Below are 21,963 nucleotides of genomic sequence, written 5' to 3'. Positions count from 1 at the left end.
TTCACAAACAGAACTTATAAGACACAGACTCAATTTACATGAATAATGGTTGGAATGCGAATACTTACAACTAATCCAGTCTTTAAGAAACAAAACAATGGGAGTGGAGAGAGCATCAAGACAGGCTAAAAAGATGTGTATTGTCTCCAGACAAGACAGCCAGTGAAACTCTGCAGGTCCACGCAACTGTGGGAGTTACAAATAGTGTGACATAAATTCTGATTCTAGGATCGCATGATAAAGACTCAGGAGGAAAAAAGCAGAAATATTTATGTGAAATAGTGTGACATAAACCCAATATCCCGGTTGAGGCCGTCCTTGTGTGTGCGGAACCTGGCTATCAGTTTCTGCTCCGCGACTCTGCGCTGTCGTGTGTCGCGAAGGCCGCCTTGGAGAACGCTTACCCGAATATCAGAGGCCGAATGCCCGTGACCGCTGAAGTGCTCCCCAACAGGAAGAGAACAGTCTTGCCTGGTGATTGTCGAGCGGTGTTCATTCATCCGTTGTCGCAGCGTCTGCATAGTTTCCCCAATGTACCATGCCTCGGGACATCCTTTCTTGCAGCGTATCAGGTAGACAACGTTGGCCGAGTTGCAAGAGTATGTACCGTGTACCTGGTACACGGTACATACTCTTGCAACCGGGATATTGGGTTTATGTCACACTATTTCACATAAATATTTCTGCTTTTTTCCTCCTGAGTCTTTATCATGCGATCCTAGAATCAGAATTTATGTCACACTATTTGTAACTCCCACAGTTGCGTGGACCTGCAGAGTTTCACTGGCTGTCTTGTCTGGAGACAATACACATCTTTTTAGCCTGTCTTGATGCTCTCTCCACTCCCATTGTTTTGTTTCTTAAAGACTGGATTAGTTGTAAGTATTCGCATTCCAACCATTATTCATGTAAATTGAGTCTGTGTCTTATAAGTTCTGTTTGTGAACAGAATTCCCACTCACCTGAAGAAGGGGCTCAGAGCCTCGAAAGCTTGTGTGGCTTTTGCTACCAAATAAACCTGTTGGACTTTAACCTGGTGTTGTTAAACTTCTTACTGTGTTTACCCCAGTCCAACGCCGGCATCTCCACATCTGTCTAAAGTGCCAAGTTTCCTTTATGTTAGATAAACAGATGAGGGATGTGATTGGTCTTAGTTTAGCTCATACATGCACTAAAGACCCTACTTCTCCATGATGATATCTAATTGTTTCTTAAAATAATTCCAGTTTCTCCATCCACTGCACTACCTGCAAGTCCACTGCACACATGGAACACTATTTATGTGAAGGACTACTTCTTGACATCAGCTCAAATTTGTTTTATTAGCCCTAATTTTTTTATTAAGTCAAGTGAACCTTTGCCTTTTTGCACTTTGTTCAATTCGTAGCAGAATCTAGTTTTTCTAGATTACTTAGGATCTTAAAGAAAGCATGCACTTTGAGAATTTTCAAGCCCTTAGGATACTCCAAAGAAATCTGTAATCTAGACAAATGCAGTATTGAGCGATAGCAGTCCACAACAGCAATAAAACAAATAAAACAATTTAAGTAATACTGATTGAGAGATATATGTTGACTCTCTGACAGGAGAATTCCTATTTTTCTCGGAATGCCTCTAAAGGATCTTTAATGTCTACCCAAGAGGGTAAGTGGGAATTGGTTCAATTTCTCATCTGAAAGACAGAACCCCAGTCTGCACCCGGTCAGCATATGCTTGAATATCTGGAATGGGACTTTAACCCATGACCTGATTCTGAGGCAAAAGTGTTACAAATGTCCCACAGTTAGAAATTAGTCAACATTTGATTCTCAGAGCTTAAATGTTTCCCTTCTGTTTTAATGACAACAACTTCAAAATATTTAAGATGATATTTGATCGACTAAACTGTTTGGTCATAACATAACTTACTTGTACTCTGTTTATTAGGCTGTACAGTCCAGAATTGCATTATGCTTACAGCTTCACAGTGATTAAACATGTTGAGCATTGAGCATACTCCTTGTTTGGCATCAGTTGTAAAGTTACCACTTGTGGCAGAATCTAGAACTGGGAGTCACTGTTTAAAAATAAGGGGTTACCCATTGAAGAAAGGGATAAGGATATTTTTTTTTCCTCTGAGGGTCATAAGTCTTCAACACTCAGCTTCCACTGCATTTTGAGGAAGAGAGTTTTAATATTTTAAATACAGAGCTATACAGATTCTTAATTAACAAGGGGGTGGAAGACTATTGGGGGTATGCAGGAATGTGGGGATGAGGTTGCAATCAGGTCAAGCATGATCTAATTGAATGGTAGAGCAGGTCAAAGGGCCGAGTAGTCTACTCCTACCCATTATTTGCATATACATAAGATCATTTCTCAATACTGTACTGAGCTTATCCCTTATGAACAAAGAAACCAAATTCATTTTCTGAAATGTCAAATACCACTGAATATTCATTTCAGATAACAGTGGGAATTCCTCCCCTCGTCATCAGGAAGCTCCTCCCTTGAGAGCTAGGGATTAGGCCCTTAACTGCCCAATCATAAGCCTCAAATAAACCCAAGGCTATGCCACCTGGCTAATATCATCCTTCCTTCCCCCCCTCCCCCTATTGTGGGTGGCTCAGAGGGAGGCAGGAAGGCAATGGGCCTTATTTTACATGTTTCCTGCCTTAAAACATGCATAGCCGGGGACATAAATTCAGTCCCCCAAACCCCCATGTTGGCTATCGAAGTATATCCAAATTATTTGTATTTGTGCTATCAATTCATCCATTTTATTATGAATGCTGCATGCATTTAAATAAGGAGCCTTCAGTTCTGTTTTTTTCACCAATTTTCCTTACTTTGATCCTATTTGCTGGTGCACGATTATGTTTGTACTCTGTCCTATCTGTCACACTCTAGTTTTCATTACCTGTATCCCTAGCCTTCACTACTGCCTTCTCCTTAACTTTCTGAATCCCCCCTCACATGATACCCCCACACCCAAATGTTTAACATTACAGCCCTGGTAATGTGATTCATCAGGACACTGGTTCCAGTGTGGTTCAAGTGAAGCCCATCTGAAAGGCACATCTCCCTCTCCCCCCATTATTGGAGCTTAGTGCCCCATGAATTGAAACCCATTTCCTCCCACACCAATCTTTGAGCCACGCACTCAACTCTCCAATCTTATTTACCTTGTGCCACTTTGCTTATGGCTCATGCAGTAATCCAGAGGTCACTTCCTCTGGGAAAAAGTCATAGGTTAATATGATAACATGAACTTTCTTCTACATTGTTATTGGCTGCTTACAAGTCATCATAAAGGTAGTTGTGAATTTTATTTCTATTTTGCAGGGCATTGGTGCAACACAAATATTTGTAGACACAAAGATCTGTTTTGTTCCTTTTTGAATTAGTTAATTCTTGGTAATAAAATTTTCTTCCTTTTTTTGGATTGCTAAAAATCAAATTTAAATTACATTGGGCTTAATATATCCAGAAATAAAGCCACGGAGAATTTACATTCCAACTAGTTTATTATAAAAACAATACCAAGTTTTGATTAAACATTTGATACTTAATTTTCCCCTACCAGTCACGATTTTTCCCGTGCTCCCAGCAATTGTGACCAGATACTGAACAAGGTGTTGACTGTTTGTAGTTTTTCCACTGCCACTCCTGCCCAAAAGAACAATGGATTGGTCCTGCCTGGTGGTCAGTAAATTTCGGTAGGCAACTTGTGCAACAGCATACACATGTGGAGAGGTATCTTCCCTGCGACACCCTTTAAACATGTGCATAACCTAAAATGAACACAATGAGATTTTGTATAAATTAAGTAAATTGCAAAAATGTTTAGAATAAGACAAACATGAATTGGCATGTATAGAGCTTCACGTTCAGCTATTTAAAAATTTTTTTTTAAGGGGTAATAACACCAAACTACCTGACCTTGTTCAGTTCATTACACAGAAAAAAAATTAAATCAGATCAGCTTAAGTCACACTGCCCAGCTGAGGATCCGTTAACTTACGAGCCAGTTTGCAAATTGGGGAATAATGGATAGTGAGGAGGATTGTCAGAGGATACAAATCGACTTCATTAAAGTGAATAAATATGCTTAGAACATGTGCTCTCCCAATAGCACATATCTTGTCGTAAATGAGTGACAGAAACTCAAAATGAAGAGTCAACTAGTTTCACTAAGCAATACATTCAACAATACTTTCCATTAAGCATCATAAACATGTGTTCTGTATGTTAATTGTATCCTAATTACATGCAGGTGGTGGACATTAACTGGGAATTTACTTATGCTGCTATAAACAGAAACAAATTGAAAGGGTGGTGGTTGGGAGTTAGGTGTGCGTGTTTGGAATGTGCATCTTTATAAACAGAAGTTCATAGGTACGTAAAGATTGACTCCAGTTCTATCCTTACCACCAGGGTTTCTGGAGTACAACACTTTATATTTATTCTTCCCCCATCAGGACCTTAAGCACACCTTTAATTTGCCTTTAAATGAAATTGACAAACATTGCTGGACAGTTTATTACTTGTAAATCAAACTTGTGTGTTACCATTAGATGTTTTTGAAAGTAGCATGCAACAAATGGCAACCACCTCACCCTGTCCAACATAACATGCCAACAACTTTAGATCATCGTGAAAACTTTTTGCCCCCTTTATTCTGTGCTCAATTCAGTGCCTTGCATTCCTGTCCATTTCATATGAACATACGAATTTGGAGTAGAGGCCACTCTGCCCCAATCCGACATTCAAGATGATCATAGCTTTCTGATTGCAACCTCCTGCCTACCCCAAATATTCTGTCTTTGCTTATCACAAAATCTATCTACCACGGCCTTAAATCACTCAAAGGCTGCTTCCATCGTGTTTTGAGGAAGAGAGTTCCAAAGACATTAAACCTTCTGAGAAAGGAAATTCTCATCTGCCTTAAGATAGTATTCCCAAAGTATGTACAGAAAGATTCTACGGTTGCATGTACGCCAATATCTATGCATCATTTGGGAATTCACAAATAACATTTCAATCTAAGTTTAAATTTTTTATTTGAGAAACTGAAAATGTACTAAAACAAATGTTTTCCTGGCCTTCTCTCAATTAAACAATACATTTGTAAAGTTAATTTCTATTGAAGATGAAGTCATTTGGGATCAGAGGCGAGCTGGTAAGATGAATACAAAACTGGCTTGGGCATAGAAAGCAGAGAAGGGTGGAAGGGTACTTTTCTAACTGGAGATTTGTGACAAGTGATGTTTCACAAGGATCAGTGCTGGGGTCTCTATATAGAGAGAGAGAGAGAAAGGAAAATGTAGGTGATCTGATTAGTAAATTTTCAGATGATACAAAAATTGGGGGAGTAGCAGATAGTGAGGAGGATGGTCAGAGGATACAAATCGGCTGGAGACTGGGGCCGAAAGACGATAGATGGAATTTAACCAGACAAATGTGAGGTGATGTGATTTGGAAGGTCTACTGCAGAAGGAAAGTGTACAGTAAATGGTAGAGTCCTTGGAAATATTAGCATAGAGAGAGCTCTAGGCATGTAGATCCACAGCTCCCTGAAGGTGGCAACCCAGGAGGACAAGGTGATCAAGAAGGCGTATGGCATGCTGGCCTTCATCGGTCAGGGAGTTGAGTATAGGAATTGGAAAATCACGTTTCAGCTGTATAAGACTTTGGTTAGGCCGCATTCAGAGTATTGTGTACAATTCTGGTGCTACACTACCGGAAGGATGTTGATGCATTGGAAAGGGTGAAGAAGAGACTTATCAGGATGTTGACTGGTTCGGAGCATATGGACTATGAAAAAAGGTCGAACAAAGTTGGATTGTTTTCATTGGAGCGGAGGAGGATGAGGGGGTACCTGACAGAGGTTTACAAGATTTTGACAGGCTTGAATAGAGTGGATAGTCAGAGTCTTTTTCCAGGGTTGAAGGGTCAATTACTGTGGTGAACCATCGTTGGTTCCCACTGGATAGTACTGAGCCAGGGCTGGCCAGTACTACAAGGATGTACATATGTTACTGTTGGATTGTACTACTGTTGCTGTTGGGTTAGGGTGGGGTTGTTACACCTGTGTTTGTTACTGTTGTGGCACATCCCAGTCGGGCTCCGCCTCCTGGGAGAGGTATAAGAGTCCCTGCTCTGGCCGGGACCCCTTCAGTCTGGGATAGTGTACTTAAGTTCTGATAGCTTCATTATTAGTTAATAAAAGCCTTCATTTGCTGAAGCTTCGAGCCTCGTGTCTAAATTGATGTGCATCAATTACTAAGGGCATAAGGTTGAAAGTGAGTGGGGAAGAGGGGTTTAAAAGAGATGTAAGGGGTAAGTTTTTCCACACAGAGGGTGGTGAATGCCTGAACACGCTGCCGGAAGAGGTGGTGGAAGCAGATTCTATAGGCATGTGGAATAGATACATGAATAGGCAGGGAATAGAGGAATATGGACCATGTAGAGGCAAGAGAATATTAGATTAGAGAGCATCTGTGTTGGCACAGAATGGTGGGCCGAAGGGCCTGTTCCTGCGCTGTACTGTTCTTTGTTCTTTGATAAAGGGAGTAATAAACAACAAATATAGTTTACTACCAAAGCAAGGATCTGAGCTGTTCTATTTTAATTCCAATTTTTACAGGACACCTAAAAGGATCAAATCACCAATTAAGTAACTTCCAAATGTAATTAACTGCTGATAAAAGTTATATCTCAAAACATATAGAGTTTAGAGTTCATTTATTATTGCCACAAGTAGGCTGACATTAACACTGCAATGAAGTCACTGTGACATTCCCCTAGTTGCCACACTCCGGCGCCTGTTCGAGTACACTGAGGGAGAATTTAGCATGGCCAATGCACCTAACCAGCACGTCTTTCGGACTGCGGGAGGAAACCTGAACACCCGGAGGAAACCCAAGCAGACACGTGGAAAACATGCAAACTCCATGCAGTGTGACTCAAGCTGAGAATTGAACCTGGGTCCCTGGAGCTGTGAGGCAGCAGCGCCAACCACTGTGCTGTCCCACAGTATGCACAAGATGGACAATTTCCAAACAGCAGCAGGCCTCACTAGAAAGATGTTACTTGGTTGGAATGGAAATTGACTTGGCACTTAGAATACTGATACCAATACTGATCAGGAGATTTTTTTTCTATATCTTTTAGTAGGGGATATATCATTTACTATTTAATTAGGGACCTAACTTTAAGAATAATTACCCTAATAAAAATAGTTTCCAAGTTATTCAAAATTTCAGGCCACATTGTAAACCAGTTTTCAAAACTGTTCTTCAGCTAATAAAAATGATTAAATTTTAAAAATCCATTTCTAATGTGATCATTGGAAGGAAATCGGCAGAACAAAGGCAGACTTAATATTTTAAACTTTCAGTAGGGAATTAGCCTAAAAAAGTTGAATCCAGTTTAAAAATATCACAAAATTATTAACGTCGATTAATTCGATTACCATTTATGTCATAAAAATAGCCTGTACAAAATAACTAAAATTTCTCCACTGGTAGCCTACAGATCAAAACTATTTTAAATCAGTTTGTGAGATAATGGAGTTTTATGGCATGTGCACTTATTTTATATAGTTGGTGAAGTGATAGCCACAGTAATAAGTACTTCAATGACTGAATTTTCTGAAGGCTTGAGAGATTAAAACAGCTTGCATAAATTCTCATTTGATTTAGACTTTTGAAACACTAACAATGCAAGTATATATTTCCATGTAAAAGGGTTTTAAGCACAAGTTTTTTTATTCATCCTTGGGAGATGGGCATTGCTGGCAAAGCTAGCATTTGTTGCCCATACCCAATTGCCCTGGAGAAGGTGGTGGTGAGCCAACTTGTGGGAACTATTGCTGTAGGTACACCCACAGTGCTGTTAGGGAAGGAGTTACAGGAATGTGACCACATGAACAATTAGATGCCAATTTCATAAAAGTAGTTTATCATCATGCAACTAGAGTACAATACTTGCAATTCAAAGTTTCTTAACTATTTTTTCTAGCAAAACCTACCTTGTCATTTAGATTGCTTAATTCAGCCAAATTTAACATTTTTAAAGCAAAACAGCTTTGAAATAATAGTACACTGTATGACTATCATGTAGTGTTTGGATCATATGCTCCTCATATTAAACATATTTTGTACAATATAGTCATTGAAATTAATGCAAGTGCTTTGGCAAATGACATTGTACACATTAAAACAATAAAAAAATATCCAAAAAGAAAATTCTAAGGACATACCTTCTCAGAGTACATTGAAGGAGAGCTGAGGGGATTCACCACTACCATATTTGATCCTGCATATGTATGAATTAAGTTACCCCCATAACGTTGGCGTAGTGTGTGAAGAACACTGGATTCATTAAGATACAACAAGGATGCAAGATCTTCCACTCGATCGTAGGTTGGTGGATTTGCCTGTTAAATGTACCAATAAGTAGGTAGGGAAAGAAAACAAGCATTATTTTATGTTTTTCTAAAAATAGCAGAGCTGTACCAGGAGAGAGGACAGAAGAGAATTTCAGTGACCAGCTAGCATATTTCCACCTTGACTATTGTTCTGGAGAAGTACAAAGTGAAGCGAAGCACATTCTCCTTCCTCATAAGGAGAAAGTTAAAAGCAAAGCGTAGAGACACATTGCCATATTTAAATATTTCCAACTCGGCTAAATAGATCCATACATATGGCAATTCTATTCACTTGTTAGGACACAAACCCCACTTAAATAAAACCAAAGAGCCGAGGTGCAAGTTAGAAGAGAAAAGTATTAGGGACCCTCAGTAAGTATGCACAGGAGTAGTTCTGAGCCTTAACCCAACTAAAACAATTAGTAAATTGATATGGTTGCTATTGACAGGCAAAGTCTCATTTGTATTGGCATTAGAATCATTGCACTAAAATACTAATTTATAGGCATACTCATTGAAACTCAGATATAACAATGTGACCTTGTGCACCCCCCCCAAGGGTTTACAGGCACCAGATTGAAAATCAAATTCAATTTCAGATTGTTTACAGGTGCGTGAATTGAGGATTACTGTATATTCAGTATATTTAACAATTTACTCACAATTGAAAGCATTAAAAATATGTCAAAAAACCCTGCGTAACTCCGTTTCAGAATAATGTCAATAATTGAAAATAATTATTCCAGTCAATTATACTCATAAAATATACTGGACTTGCCTTCTCCACATCATCTTCATCTGCATCAAGTATTGTTCTATCATGATCCAGTATAATTTTCACTTTCCCTTCTGGGAGATTGGAGGCTCCAGCATCAGTTTTTAAATGAGCAGCTTCAGCAAAAAATAGATTAGTTTAGAATATTCAATACATTGCATTCCATGTACATAAACACAATTCTATTTACTATTTGAATAGTTGCAATGTCTGCCATTCCATTTGCACAAAATATACTGTCTAATATTCTAGAAAGAAGTTCAACCAACTCAAGTTTACATTAATTTACAAACATACTCATTTCTGTTTTGCATGGCACCAAATCCAGGACTTTTATGAATTGAAGACAATAAATACAGCTGGAGATATTTAATAAGAAACAGCTCCTTCTGATCATCTACTCTACTCGAATCACTATTATACAAATTAGATATTTGTAGAATAAAGTAGCAATTGAAGAAATCAGCTAAAACAGTCAGATGAATTAACTTGTAGCAGTGGGCCATAGCCTCGTTTTCCAGATCTTGGGTGTAACATGTGGCATTTTCCAGAAGAAAGGCAGATTCAAGTACAGTGATTACTTTGATTATTCATTTGGCCCAGGAATTGTGCATGGCAGGAAAAACAAAACAGGGAAATGAGTGGAGCAATAGAAAAGAGAGAAAAATTAAGAGCAAGATCACGAAAAAAGAGAGAACAAAAGTGAATATTGATCAGGTTTTTAAGTAATGACAATGTTCAGATATAAAAATATATCTTTCAGATAAAAAATATATTTTTTAAAATCTGAATTGATATCTTCGACATGCACTGAGATAGGCACTTTTTAAATGGTCAATATTACAGGAAGAAAAATTAAGATCTTGCCTGCAGTAGCCTCAGGCGATCCATGCAATCATTCCTGTTCCATACTGTGCAAGTACAATAACCACAGGGCAATTGGCAATAATTCTTATTTAGTGCATCATTATGTCCTGTTTCTAACTCACTTTTCATGTGCTTCAACCTTGCTGGCCTAAACCTTTTTAAAAATCCTTTCACAAGAAATGGACTTCGCTGGAAAAGCCGGCATTTGTTGCTCATCTCCGATTGCTCTGGAGAATGTAGTGATGAGCAGTCTTGTTGAACTACTGCAGTCCATGTGGTGTAGATAGACAGAGTGCTGTTAGAGAGGGGGTTTGAGAAATTTGACTCATTGACAGAGATGGAATGGTGATATAGTTCAATGTCAGTTTGTTGTGTTGTTTGGAGGGGTACTTGCAGAAGGTGCTGTTCCCATGCATCTGGTGCCCTTATCCTTCAAGGTGAAGGTGCTGTCGAAGGAGCCTTGGTGGGGTTGCTGCTGTCTATAGTATACACTGTTGCCACTGTGCATCAGTAGTGGAGGAAATGAAAGTTTAAGGTGGTGGACAGGGTACCAATCAAGTGGTCTGCTTTGTCTTGGATGGTGTCAAGCTTTTTGAATGTTATTGGAGCTGCACTCATCCAACAATCCCATCACACTCCTGTGTTGTGCCCTGTAGATGGTGGAAACAATTGTCTCCCATTCTTTGTGAATTTATGGTCTTGAAGCAGAGAATAGCAACGCTTCAGATCTTCAGAGTACAAATGAAAGCTATCTCATTCTTCAAACAAAGTTGAGTTTTCGGGAAGTAATTAAGCTCTATTTTACTTAATTTCCATCCTGTTTAAATGAATGCTGCTTGTCGTATTAACTATGTGCATCACAAGATGAACCAGTACAAGGCTATACTTTTCACAAAGTAGCAAGTGACTGATCCCAAGGGTGAATCACTTTCATCTTAAAACTTTAAAATATGAATGCTTGATAATGGTGTCTCAAACATTGAATATGAGGTCCTAATTTATCATAGCAGTAACTCAATTCAAGACTTAGAAAACAGTACTTTTTAAGGTTTTTAATTGCTGTGTGTCAGCATTTAAAGTAGAGAAAGATGTCAGCATGCCATCTCATCCACGTGAATGGAGAAGAATTTCCAATGGTGTCCCACAGGGCTCAGTGTTGGGGCCTTTGCTGTTTGTTTTACATATTAATGATTCAAACTTAAATGCGAGTGGCAGGATTGGGAAATTTGCAAATCACAAAAATTGGCATTATAGTTATTAGTGAAGAGGTTAGCAGAGAAGTGGCAAATGAAATTCAATCCAGAAAATTTTGAGGCAATGCATTTGGAAAGGGCAAACAAAGCAAGAGAATAATCAATAAACAGGAAGATATTGAGAGGGATTGAGGAGATGAGAGATCTTGAAATGCCTGTCCATAGGTTCCTGAAGATGGCAGAACACGTGGAAAAGGTGATTAAGAAAGCATATGGAATGTTTTCCTTTATTGGGTGAAGTATTGAATTCAAAATCAGGGATGGAATGCTGGAACTGCTCAAAACGCTGGTGAGGCCACAGCTGGAGACTTGTGCACAATTCTGGTCACCACATTATAGGAAGGATATAATTGCAGAGGTGGTTTGCAAGAATGTTGCTAGGGCTTGAAAATTGCAGCTATCAGGATAGATTGGTTCGGCTAGGTTTTTTCCTCAAAACAGAGGAAGGCCAAGGGCTGGCCTAATTGAGGTGGACAAAATTATGAGGGGCCTAGACAGGGTAGACAGGAAAGGCTTGTTTCCACTAGCTGAGGGGTCAATTACGAGGGGGCATAGATTTAAGGTGATTGGCAGTTGGATTAGAGGAAACGTTTTTATCTAGAGGGTGGTGAGCATCTGGAATTCACTGCCCAAGTTGATGGTTGAGGCTGAAATGCTCACATTTTATCTGAAGTGCTGTAAACCTGCAGGGTTGTGGAACAGGTGCTGGAAAATGGGATTAAAATGAGTGGCTAGTTTCTTTTTTCTCGGCTGGCACAGACACAATGGGCTGAGTGGCTTCTTTCTGCACTGTAACCTTTCTATGGTCCTATCACAAGGAAATTATTACTGAATAAAATGCAGGACCCACATGTAAGCAAGATAACAGTGATGGAGAAATTAATGGTATGAAAGAGTGGCAAACTCCCAGCAGCAGATGCTTTCCATCCCATGGTTTTAAAAGAAATAGCAGAGAACATTATAGATGCCCTAACTATAAACATGATTCAGGAACTATTCCTCCAGATTGGTAAATTGGACAACTTAATCTGCTATTTTAAAAAGGTGTCAGAGAGAATAGGGAAATATTGACCAGTTTAGTTTAACATCTAATCTTGGACAACAGCTTAAAAGTATTTGTCAAAAATAGGTCATGTCTGCAGAGTCTGATTGACAAGGAATGTTTATGGATGTTATTTATCCAAACTTTCAAAAGGTATTTGATAAAATATGGCATAAGACACTGTTAGTTAACATTGAAGCTCATGGAATTGAAGGCAAATTAGTGACTTAGTTAGGAAATTGACAGAGCAGAAGGAGAGAGGCCCAAAACTTTCAGTCAGTGTTGATGCTGAACACATTGATGCTGCCTGCAAAGATTTCTGCAATCTTTCAGTCATTTTTTCCAATTCCAGTTGAAGCATCTCAGGGTCAGTGGACCATCCATGGAGAAGATCAGTGGCGGGTGCATGAAAAGACAGAAGGGAGGATACACCCTCTCATGATAGTAGCTGGCCTATTAGTTAAATTGTTAAAGGTGAGTATGTGCGCAATTGAGAGGGGAGGTTGGTGAGGTGAGTAGTCAAGTCTGGTTGGGGGCTGGGTACGGTCTGATGGTGGCCGAGAAGGGGGGGGGGGGCTGTTTGGTTTGGCGGAGTTGAGGGCAAGGGGTGTTGATTGTGGTGTTCAGTTGAGTTACGAAGGCTAATCATTGAGTTAGACCAGGTATTAAATTGTAAAATATCTCCAGAGTAAGTGTGCAGCTATGTCCTGTGCATCAAGCCCAAGTCTCTGCTCTGAGCTCTTGGTCGGTGACCTTCGCAGAGGGTACTGGGTAGCAGAAACCAGTCCATCGGAAGTTTGCACTTGCGTGTCAATTTCTGCTTGTGCCTGTGGATCAGGACCTTTGCAGGGTCCTGACTCACATCTCCCAACTTTCATCCCACCTCCAACAATCCACAGACAGGAATTATTTTGGGCCACACAAACATTAAGGTTAGGTACTTGAATTGGCAGGTCGTGACTCGCAAACATCTGTGTTGGGGCCTCAACTGTTTACTATATTCATTAACATCTTGGTTACTTGGTTGATAAGATCAAGAGGCACATATCTAAATTTACCAATAACAAAGATGGGAGACATTATAAGCAGTCTAGATGGAGGAATAAAATTAGAGAGATTTTGATAGATCAAGTGAATGAGCAAAACTATGGCTAATGGATTACAACGCAGGCAAATGTCAGGTCATCCACTTTGGACCTAATAAAAGGAATATTTTCTAAATGAGGAAAAGCTGGAATCAGGGGAGGCTTAAAGAGACTTGGGGTGACACACACATCATTAAAATATGAACAGATACAGAAAATAATCCAAGCAGCTGATGAAATGGTGGCCTTTATATCTAGAGGAATGGAACACAAGGGAGTAGAAGTCATGGTTCTGCCAAACAAAACCCTGGTTAGACCTCACCTGTGGTTCATAGAATCATAGAATCCCTACAGTGCAGGAGGAGCCCATTTGGCCCATCAAGTCTGCACCGACCATAATACCACCCAGGCCCTATTCCCATAACCCCACATAACCCTGCTAATCCCTCTGACACTAGGGTCAATTTAGCATGGCCAATCAACCTGACCCGTACATCTTTGGACTGTGGGAGGAAACCGGAGCATCCGGAGGAAACCCACACAGACACAGGGAGAACGTGTAGACTCCACACAGACAATTACCCGTGGCTGGAATTGAACCCGAGTCCCTGGCACTGAGACAGCAATGCTAACCACTGTGCTACCGTGCTGCCCAAAATTCAAATTCCACCACCTGCCCTGGGGGGATTTGAACCCAGATCCCTGGGTTAACTTGGGTCTCTGGATTATTAGTCCAGTGACAATACCACTATGCCATTGCTTCCCCACGTTGAACAAGCAGTTTGGAATACCTCACCTTAGGAAGGATATACTGGCCCAAAGAAGAGTGCAATGTAGATTCTATGAATGGTGGAACAGGCCTGAGGGGCTAAATGGCCTACTCCTACAAAATAAAGCATTGTTGCATTATGAATAGAAACTGACTCCAGAAGCAATAATTAATAAGAACTGCTGCTTACGATTACCTAATGAAAAGCCATCTTTGTGAACCAGCCACACTTTGTCTGCTCCATACCATGCTTGCTCTGCAGCAATTTGTTCCTCGGTCTTCGGCTGTAATTGAGAAAATAGGAAAGGGAATGTCAAATTACTTGAGAGAGTAAGACAAAGATCTTGTCACCCATTACCAAATCGCAAGACCACAAATTTTAAAAAGTTATATATTCTCTTATGGAACACAAATCTTTGTATTAGATACCTACAAAGATAATTATCTGCCATCTTGTTTTTAGCCTGATCATATGTTTTTACATTTGACCAAGCTTTTGTCCATTTCTGGGTCCAAGGTTTTCTTGTTGAGTTCTCACAGAAGGCAAAGATGCAACACATTGCTAACATTTCAGTTGCAAATACATTTGCGTATTATTACATTAAGGGAGCGGAAATATCAATTATCTGATGCAGAAATTAGAAGCACTCGAATTGATTGAATGAAATGCCTAATATTATTTTGCCATGGTGTTACGATTGTCTGTGGAGCTTTACTTTGGTGTGGCTGGATGAAATATGCATCAAACAACACATCTTTGTACTTAACTTCTAAACATTTGGACAGGTTTCTAGTTATGGTTCACAGAGTAAACAGGTATTTAAATGTTGAGTAGAGAAAAGATGAGAAATACTGGAGTTGAAGCAGCTCTCGGCTACATGGCTGAATATCTGTTAAAAAAATGTTTTGAAAGATTTTACTCATAGCTTTGTTAAGAATTGAGGGAAATAGAGATTAAAAGATGAAATTGGGATAAAAGGGGAACTGATAAGTAAAGCTGCCTGAAGAGTGTTTTTGATATGTGAATTAGTGTAGCAGTAGGAAAACAAGTTTTTACCCAAGTGACTGGGGGGAAAAATGGTGCATGAAAGAGGTGACTTCCAAGTGGAGAGATAAGGGAATAATTTGCACCTATACATTAAAAGCAGGGTCCACGGAGTGGTAACATCAGGGGAAAAATGATATATACATAGCAAGATAACTGAAGAGAGTGGAGAAGCAGCTACCATCATCGCCATACTCAGCTACAGAAAGCAGACTCTCATGAAAACAAGCTGTTGCTATGAGGCTGCTTTTTAAAATCAAACCTCTATCGGAGAAGAATTTCTACACCGAAACTGAAGATGGGTTTCCCAAACCTGGAAAATAATGGCCAGAATTCTCCAATGTCGTATACCCCGGCACCGCTGCCAGCAAGACCGGAGAATTTGGCACTCAGATAAATCTCCATTCACTGTCAAGGGACTGGAGAATCCAGCCATCGGCAAGGTCAGAGAATTCCGGCATTTCTCAGTGTTCTGGAAACTTAAGTAGTTGGCAACAAAGGCTAACTTCATGAGATACTGCGCGTGTATAGCCATTATTGTTGTTAAGTGTACTGTTGTAGTGTATCATAGTCTTTCTCATCATGTTTTCTTTTAAGTTAATAAATCTTCTTTATTAATTGATCACAACAGGACTGGACTTGTTCCTCCCTGGTTTACATATGTTTTCTCACAGTATATCAAACTAAAAATATACACCACTAAGAACTAGTGTTCTAAGTTACACTTCTGGGTTTTGGGATACCCTTGCATTTCACATCAGCGGGGTTCTTAACAAGCTTTTACATTATTTTCACATCTATTTATAAGATTCATCTGTTGGCTGGAACTTAAGCGGTCAACCCTAATTATCAAACTTGCAGATGGGAAGTCTTGGGTAAAAATTAATTTGATCACCAATTGGAATGAAATAATACACAATCGTTCCCAAGCTAGTTTGGAAGACCTTCTTTCCATACACACCAACAACTATTTCAGAAGTCTGAACCAGTTGTTCACAGAAAGAGGGTTCTCAGTCATGAGAAAACACTAAGTCACAAATCTAGAAAATTGAATATTAGATTTATCAACCAAAGGCAACAAGCCCTGCAGGTGTTATCCAAGTAACCCTTTCAAGGTTAACTCAACCCAAAGATGCAGATGTACTAGCATGATCTTTACCCAAGTTAAAGGTTTCCCACTATAAAAGATGGTTAACAGTACAGATAGCCCCTTTAAGTCAACAGCAAATTACTGTAGATACTGGAACTCTGGAAAAAAAACCCAGAAAATGTTGGAAATATTCAGCAGGTTGATTGCATCCATCACCCATGGATTAAGAAACAGCATTAATGTTTCAGGTCTATGACTGTTCATCTGACCCTTCTGCTGAACCTGAAAACCTGACCTGAAAAGTTAACTGTGTCCCTCTCCACAGATGTTGCCAGACCTGGTGAGTAGTTTCATGCATTTGTTGTCCTTTAAGTATTTACTTGGAAACATCTAACCCACGAATGTGTGTTATATAAGAGAATATATGTCAACTATTATAAAATAGATTTGATTCAGTCCATGCAAAATGGAAATCGAGATAATTGGTCACTGCTTCCATTTCTTATAAGCAAATAGGAACAAATAATCTACCAATAACCTCAAGGGTATGAAATGGACTAGCTCTAAACTACATTACGGTTACTAAAATACATTTCATAAAATCACATATCAGTTTCATCCAGATTTACATTTGCATGGAACACTGATGAAAATATATTGCACTATAAGTTTTGACAAACTTCACCAACACTGGAGGTTAAGTGAATTAATAAACCTTTAACAGCACAACACAGCTTGTAAAAGAGGAAAAAAGCAAAGATTTTAACTATTTTTTCCATTTGAAATAGTATCCAATACAATAAAATCCTTTCACAATAGTGTTGGCATTAAAATGATATAAGAATCCAAAAAGTCAATCTATAAATATTAGAATCATAGAATCACTACAGCGCAAAAAGAGCCCATTCAGCCTGCACCAACAACAATCCCACCCAGCACCTACCCCATTACCCCATGTATTTACCTTAATCCCCCTGACACTAAGGGGCAATTTATCATGGCCAATCCACCCAACCTGCTCATTTTTGGACTGTGGGAAGAAACCGGAGCACCCAGAGGAAACCCACGCAGACACAGGGAGAACGTGCAAACTCCACACAGACAGTTACCTGAGGTCAGAATTGAACCCAGGTCCTTGGAGCTGTGAGGCAGCAGTGCTAACCACTGTGCTATCGTGCCGCCCATTACAATAATTTCAATTAGTATCAAGTTAAAGTAATCCATCGCTACATCAATAAACTTGTGTAATTAATATAACAGCAATGCACTAGGCTTTAATCAACTGAAAATTATTCATGTCACATTCTCAGCAATTAAATTATATTTTGTTTTTCTAAACTTACTAGAAATAAATATTTGGAAATATAATTGCTTAATATAATTTTTGTCAACTAACATGGTGAAAAAGCTTAACATACTACAATACTTAGTATGATGTTCTTCAGATCAAAACCTAAGTCACTCACTTACACACATTTCTGAATGAATTGAATGAAAAAGCATTCCAATTTTAATGAGTAACATCTTTAAGCTAAATTTTGGAAAAATGAGTAAGATTTATTGTTTTTCATGGAAATCTATTAAAGCAAATTGTTACCAAATGGAAATACCAACACTACTGTGAAAGTTTTAAAATTATCAAATCAATTCTCTATTGGTAATACACAAGATATTCCAAAGTAGGGACAGATTGTAAGACAATTATCTGGACAAAATATGAATAGTTAACAATAAAACGTAACAAGGAGGGCAAGTTTAATATTATACAACATGCAAGTAGACACCAACTTGTCAAAAGCAGTGTTGAGATTTATGTGCCAACCTGGGGCTGAGTAGAAACAGATGCTGAGGAAGACTGTAGTACAGCTGCTGGCACCTCTTCCACCTGATTCTGGTGAGCAGCAGCACAAGCCAAGCGCAGCAAAGAAAAGCAAACCAAGGTTTAAACAGTGCTATTTTGTATATTTCATCTATAACATTCATCATATTCTATTAAAGTTTCCGATACGAACACATGTAGTTCCATTTTGCACTTGAGCTGCCTTGGCATTTTCACCTCTTTAAGTAAACATTATATTGATGAATTTCTCACCACCCTGACTCTGACAAAAAATGAATACTCAACAACACATTGGAACCATACCTCAGCATCTTCAGTAGCTGATGGGTAAACACACAATAAATGAGAGAAAATCAAGAGGGGGAAGGCTTAACCTTAAATGTTCAAATCTTGCAAATTTCATCAGCTACTTCAAAACAAAACTCAAAAATTGAACTGAGTAAAAGTGATTAAAGGTTGCATTTTCAAGAAATTAATCCTATTCTAAAGCATTTCAATTTGAACTCAGTGATAGATAATTAAGCAACATCCCTAGCTCGCTTCCACCCCACACCATGATAAACAAAGTCGTATGGAAAAAAAATTAAGCAATTTATCCAAGTCTAACGTTTTGAGTGCAGTGCTGAATAATTATGGTGGTTTCCATTTAATAGTTGGGAGATTGCATAACTGATAATTAGTAGTTCATTATATTTTGGTTCACTGTATGTATAAACCACAGAAATTCCTTCCTCTGAAGGGCATTGGTGAACCAATTGTCCCACTCCATACGTTTATCTGTGACCAGGCAATTCTACGTGGTTCACTCTTAATGCCTCCTATAATGGCACACTATTCAATTTTACAAGAGATCCTGACAAGGCTTGCTGCTGTTGAGGGCAGCTATCCCTGATCATTATATGAGATACGGGCAGTACATTTGGCCTTGCCTACATCACCCATATCTGGAGAACAGACTAAAGCAAAAATGTAAAATCTGATGTTGAAGCATGTGGACATAATCTATAGCAGGGAGACTTTCATGACAATTTTTACATTATAAAATGTTCTATAGCAACCAAAAATTAGTATAAGCTTTTGCATTAAACACATTTAAATGACACCAGTTTCTGAACATTATCTGCAGCTAACAGCGAAAAACCTAAAAGTAAATTTAACAGAATTAATTTAAAATGGGTCTTCCCAACTATGAGCCCAAGTCCTGACAAGTTTACATTTGGTGTTGCAGTCAATTGTGCAAATCCATGACTGCAACCAACATCATTAGCCTTGGACTTGAGTTAATATAATAGCAGTGACGCGCCAGATTTGGTAGGAACTATACATGTTTAATACTGGACTGCATCTTTTCTCTCAAAGTGATTCACAAATAAGACTGCCTTTTCCTCCCTCAAAATTCGATTTGAATACTTGCCAGCATTTATTTGCATGCATTGCCATCTCAGCTTACAGATAGAAAGGCACAGAGAAGGAAGTGGGAGAAAGACAAATGGCCCTGAAAAAACCAGGATAGGAGAAACAAGTGTGCTCTTCCTCAAGTAAGCCAAATTATCCACTACAATTATACAGCGTATATTTTCAACCCCAGTGAAGTTCTAGTCTTAAATGAGCACACAATCAACAAATTCATGAGTCTCCAAATGCAGAATTATGATTTTCTTTGAAAAACGTCTATGTACACACGTACTTTTACATTAAAATGACGTGCTGCAGTAATTATCTTTATGTGAAACCAAAAAGAAACGGAAATTCTGATCTGATAATGAAAGCAAACTATGTTGAAAAACAGAAGGTTATATATTTTCCAACTTTTTAAAATCCCAATTTGAAGAAACGGGAAATGGCATTAGATGGAACAGGGAAGGTGAGAGTATTTGAGAGGAAATTGCAAGGATGGGAAAGGAAAGGCTCATGTTTCAGTTCAGAAAATATTTCAAAACTAATAGCCTCAAAACATTGATGCAGATGATTATAGCACATAAAATGCAAGTTTTTTTTTCTGTATTCAAACAGATCCCACTTTTGCAAGCCCTTCAGCCTGTGACCAATAGTTCAATAAACTCAAAAGTGGCTTCATTAGCTTATAAATATAATTAAAATTTCTAAGGAAATACAGTATGTTATTTAAAGATAATGCTCCCCATCTTAAGTAAATCCCCTCTTTTTTGAAAAAAAAATCACACTTTCTCCCCCGACCTTTAATTAATTTAAACCAGATTAGTAGATGAACAATTTTAAGTGAGACTTCGTGCACATTATCAATAAACTGCTGGAGAAACACATTAGCAAGAAAGTAAACAAGCAAGGCAAAAAAAGGGCTGTAGCAGAGATGTGGGAATCAGAGGATAGACATGAAGGCAGCCTTACAGTCCAGCATGACACACGAGCACAGACACCAGCCCAGGCACCTGCCTGTGCGAGATCGTTGGAGCGAGCGGAGGAATCTTGAGAGGGAACAAGGCTCTGGGTAGGTGGGACCGCAGGTTCCAGCTGTGACAACAATGCAATGTGAAAGAAACAAGATCCAGATGTAAAAAATGAGAATGAAGAGAGATGAAGTCATTACGCAAATAACTGCACAGATAGATACAGCCAAAAAACACAATATAATAATTAACCGTTATTATATCACATCTGCTTATGGCCTATTGTAGCCTCTGAGCATGGCATCCAAAAATCATAAAGGTTTAGATCTGAACTTTTTTTCCAGTTTCTTATCATTGCTTCACTATAATCTACAATATTTCCACCTAAAGTTTACAGACTTCAGTGAAGCACAATACATAATGAAAATAGGTTTTTCAGATCATAGAGGAACTTGTTCAGGCCATGATGGCTAAATCAAGTGATTTGCTTTTATCAGAATGCTCATATCTTGGTTGTAAGTTATTAATATTTAGACCAAACCAAAATATTCAATACAGGATTCTCATGAAAACCATTACATTATATTACAGGGAATGATCATTAATGGATGAGAAAGGTGCCTAATGCTTAATTTTGTTCATATGGTACCTGATTTTGTTGCAACATTTATGAGAATCAAGTACTAATAATGGATTTACTTGAACTAAAGTGGTGAGAGAAATTATTTTTAAAAACTAAACACAGTAGAAGATTTACTAAAACTGAAGTGTTCAAAATGCGCTAGAAAGGGGTTGATATTTACACTTAGAAACCTTTCTTCAAGTAACTTGTGCAGAACTTTTGACAAACTTATCAAGTGTACAATCACAATTTAAGCCTTCATTTACAGCACAGAACTAAAGTATAAAAAAAGTATGCAAAAACTTTAATCTTACAACTTTTAAGCCTATAGTTTTCGGAAGACTGTATTCAAAATTGCAATCTATGTATTTCAAGCATTGTTTGTAAATTAAAGTTTATAAATGTGAATCATGTCTATTGTAACTACAGAAATCTTAAGATTTTAAAATCTATTCACATGAAACATGCAGAAACTTATGAAATACCATTTCTGACATGACAACAAACAATAAGATTAAGCTAATTTTAGTGAATTAATACGTCAGAATATGCAAGTGCCTGTACTTATCAATGAACGAGTTGCTTACTTTAGTTTGCTTATTAAGTCATGGTCATAAAAAAGTCTCCACTATTTTCTTATCTTTCATTAATCTCGACAACTCAGTGAAGAAAACATCTCCTCTCTGTCCCTCCAGATCTTTTCCCAATGATTTTAAATCTGCAAACAATAGCCCGCTCACCAGGGAATAATTTGCCTTAATCAAAACCATCATCATTGTGAAAACTTCCAAAAGGT

General features: G+C 38.4%; 1 protein-coding gene across 26 annotated transcripts in view; it reads right to left on the bottom strand.

The window, feature by feature from the left end:
• Positions 1 to 21,963, bottom strand: part of myo18ab (myosin XVIIIA b) — a 250,293-nt gene that overhangs the window by 124,950 nt on the left and 103,380 nt on the right. For 13 of the 26 annotated variants that reach the window (XM_078224878.1, XM_078224877.1, XM_078224872.1 and 10 more), the window contains 6 exons: positions 20,547 to 20,669; positions 18,162 to 18,230; positions 14,401 to 14,488; positions 9,192 to 9,304; positions 8,246 to 8,422; positions 3,563 to 3,773 (listed from right to left, as the gene is read on the bottom strand). In XM_078224878.1, the coding sequence (XP_078081004.1) occupies positions 3,563 to 3,773; positions 8,246 to 8,422; positions 9,192 to 9,304; positions 14,401 to 14,488; positions 18,162 to 18,230; positions 20,547 to 20,669 (781 nt within the window). The remainder of the gene's footprint in view (positions 1 to 3,562; positions 3,774 to 8,245; positions 8,423 to 9,191; positions 9,305 to 14,400; positions 14,489 to 18,161; positions 18,231 to 20,546; positions 20,670 to 21,963) is intronic. The other 13 variants (XM_078224889.1, XM_078224897.1, XM_078224898.1 and 10 more) reach the window with 5 other exon arrangements.

The sequence above is a fragment of the Mustelus asterias genome, chromosome 12 (genome assembly GCF_964213995.1).
Source record: "Mustelus asterias chromosome 12, sMusAst1.hap1.1, whole genome shotgun sequence".
In the NCBI taxonomy this organism is placed as follows: domain Eukaryota; kingdom Metazoa; phylum Chordata; class Chondrichthyes; order Carcharhiniformes; family Triakidae; genus Mustelus; species Mustelus asterias.
This window is presented reverse-complemented; position numbering and strand designations above follow the sequence as displayed.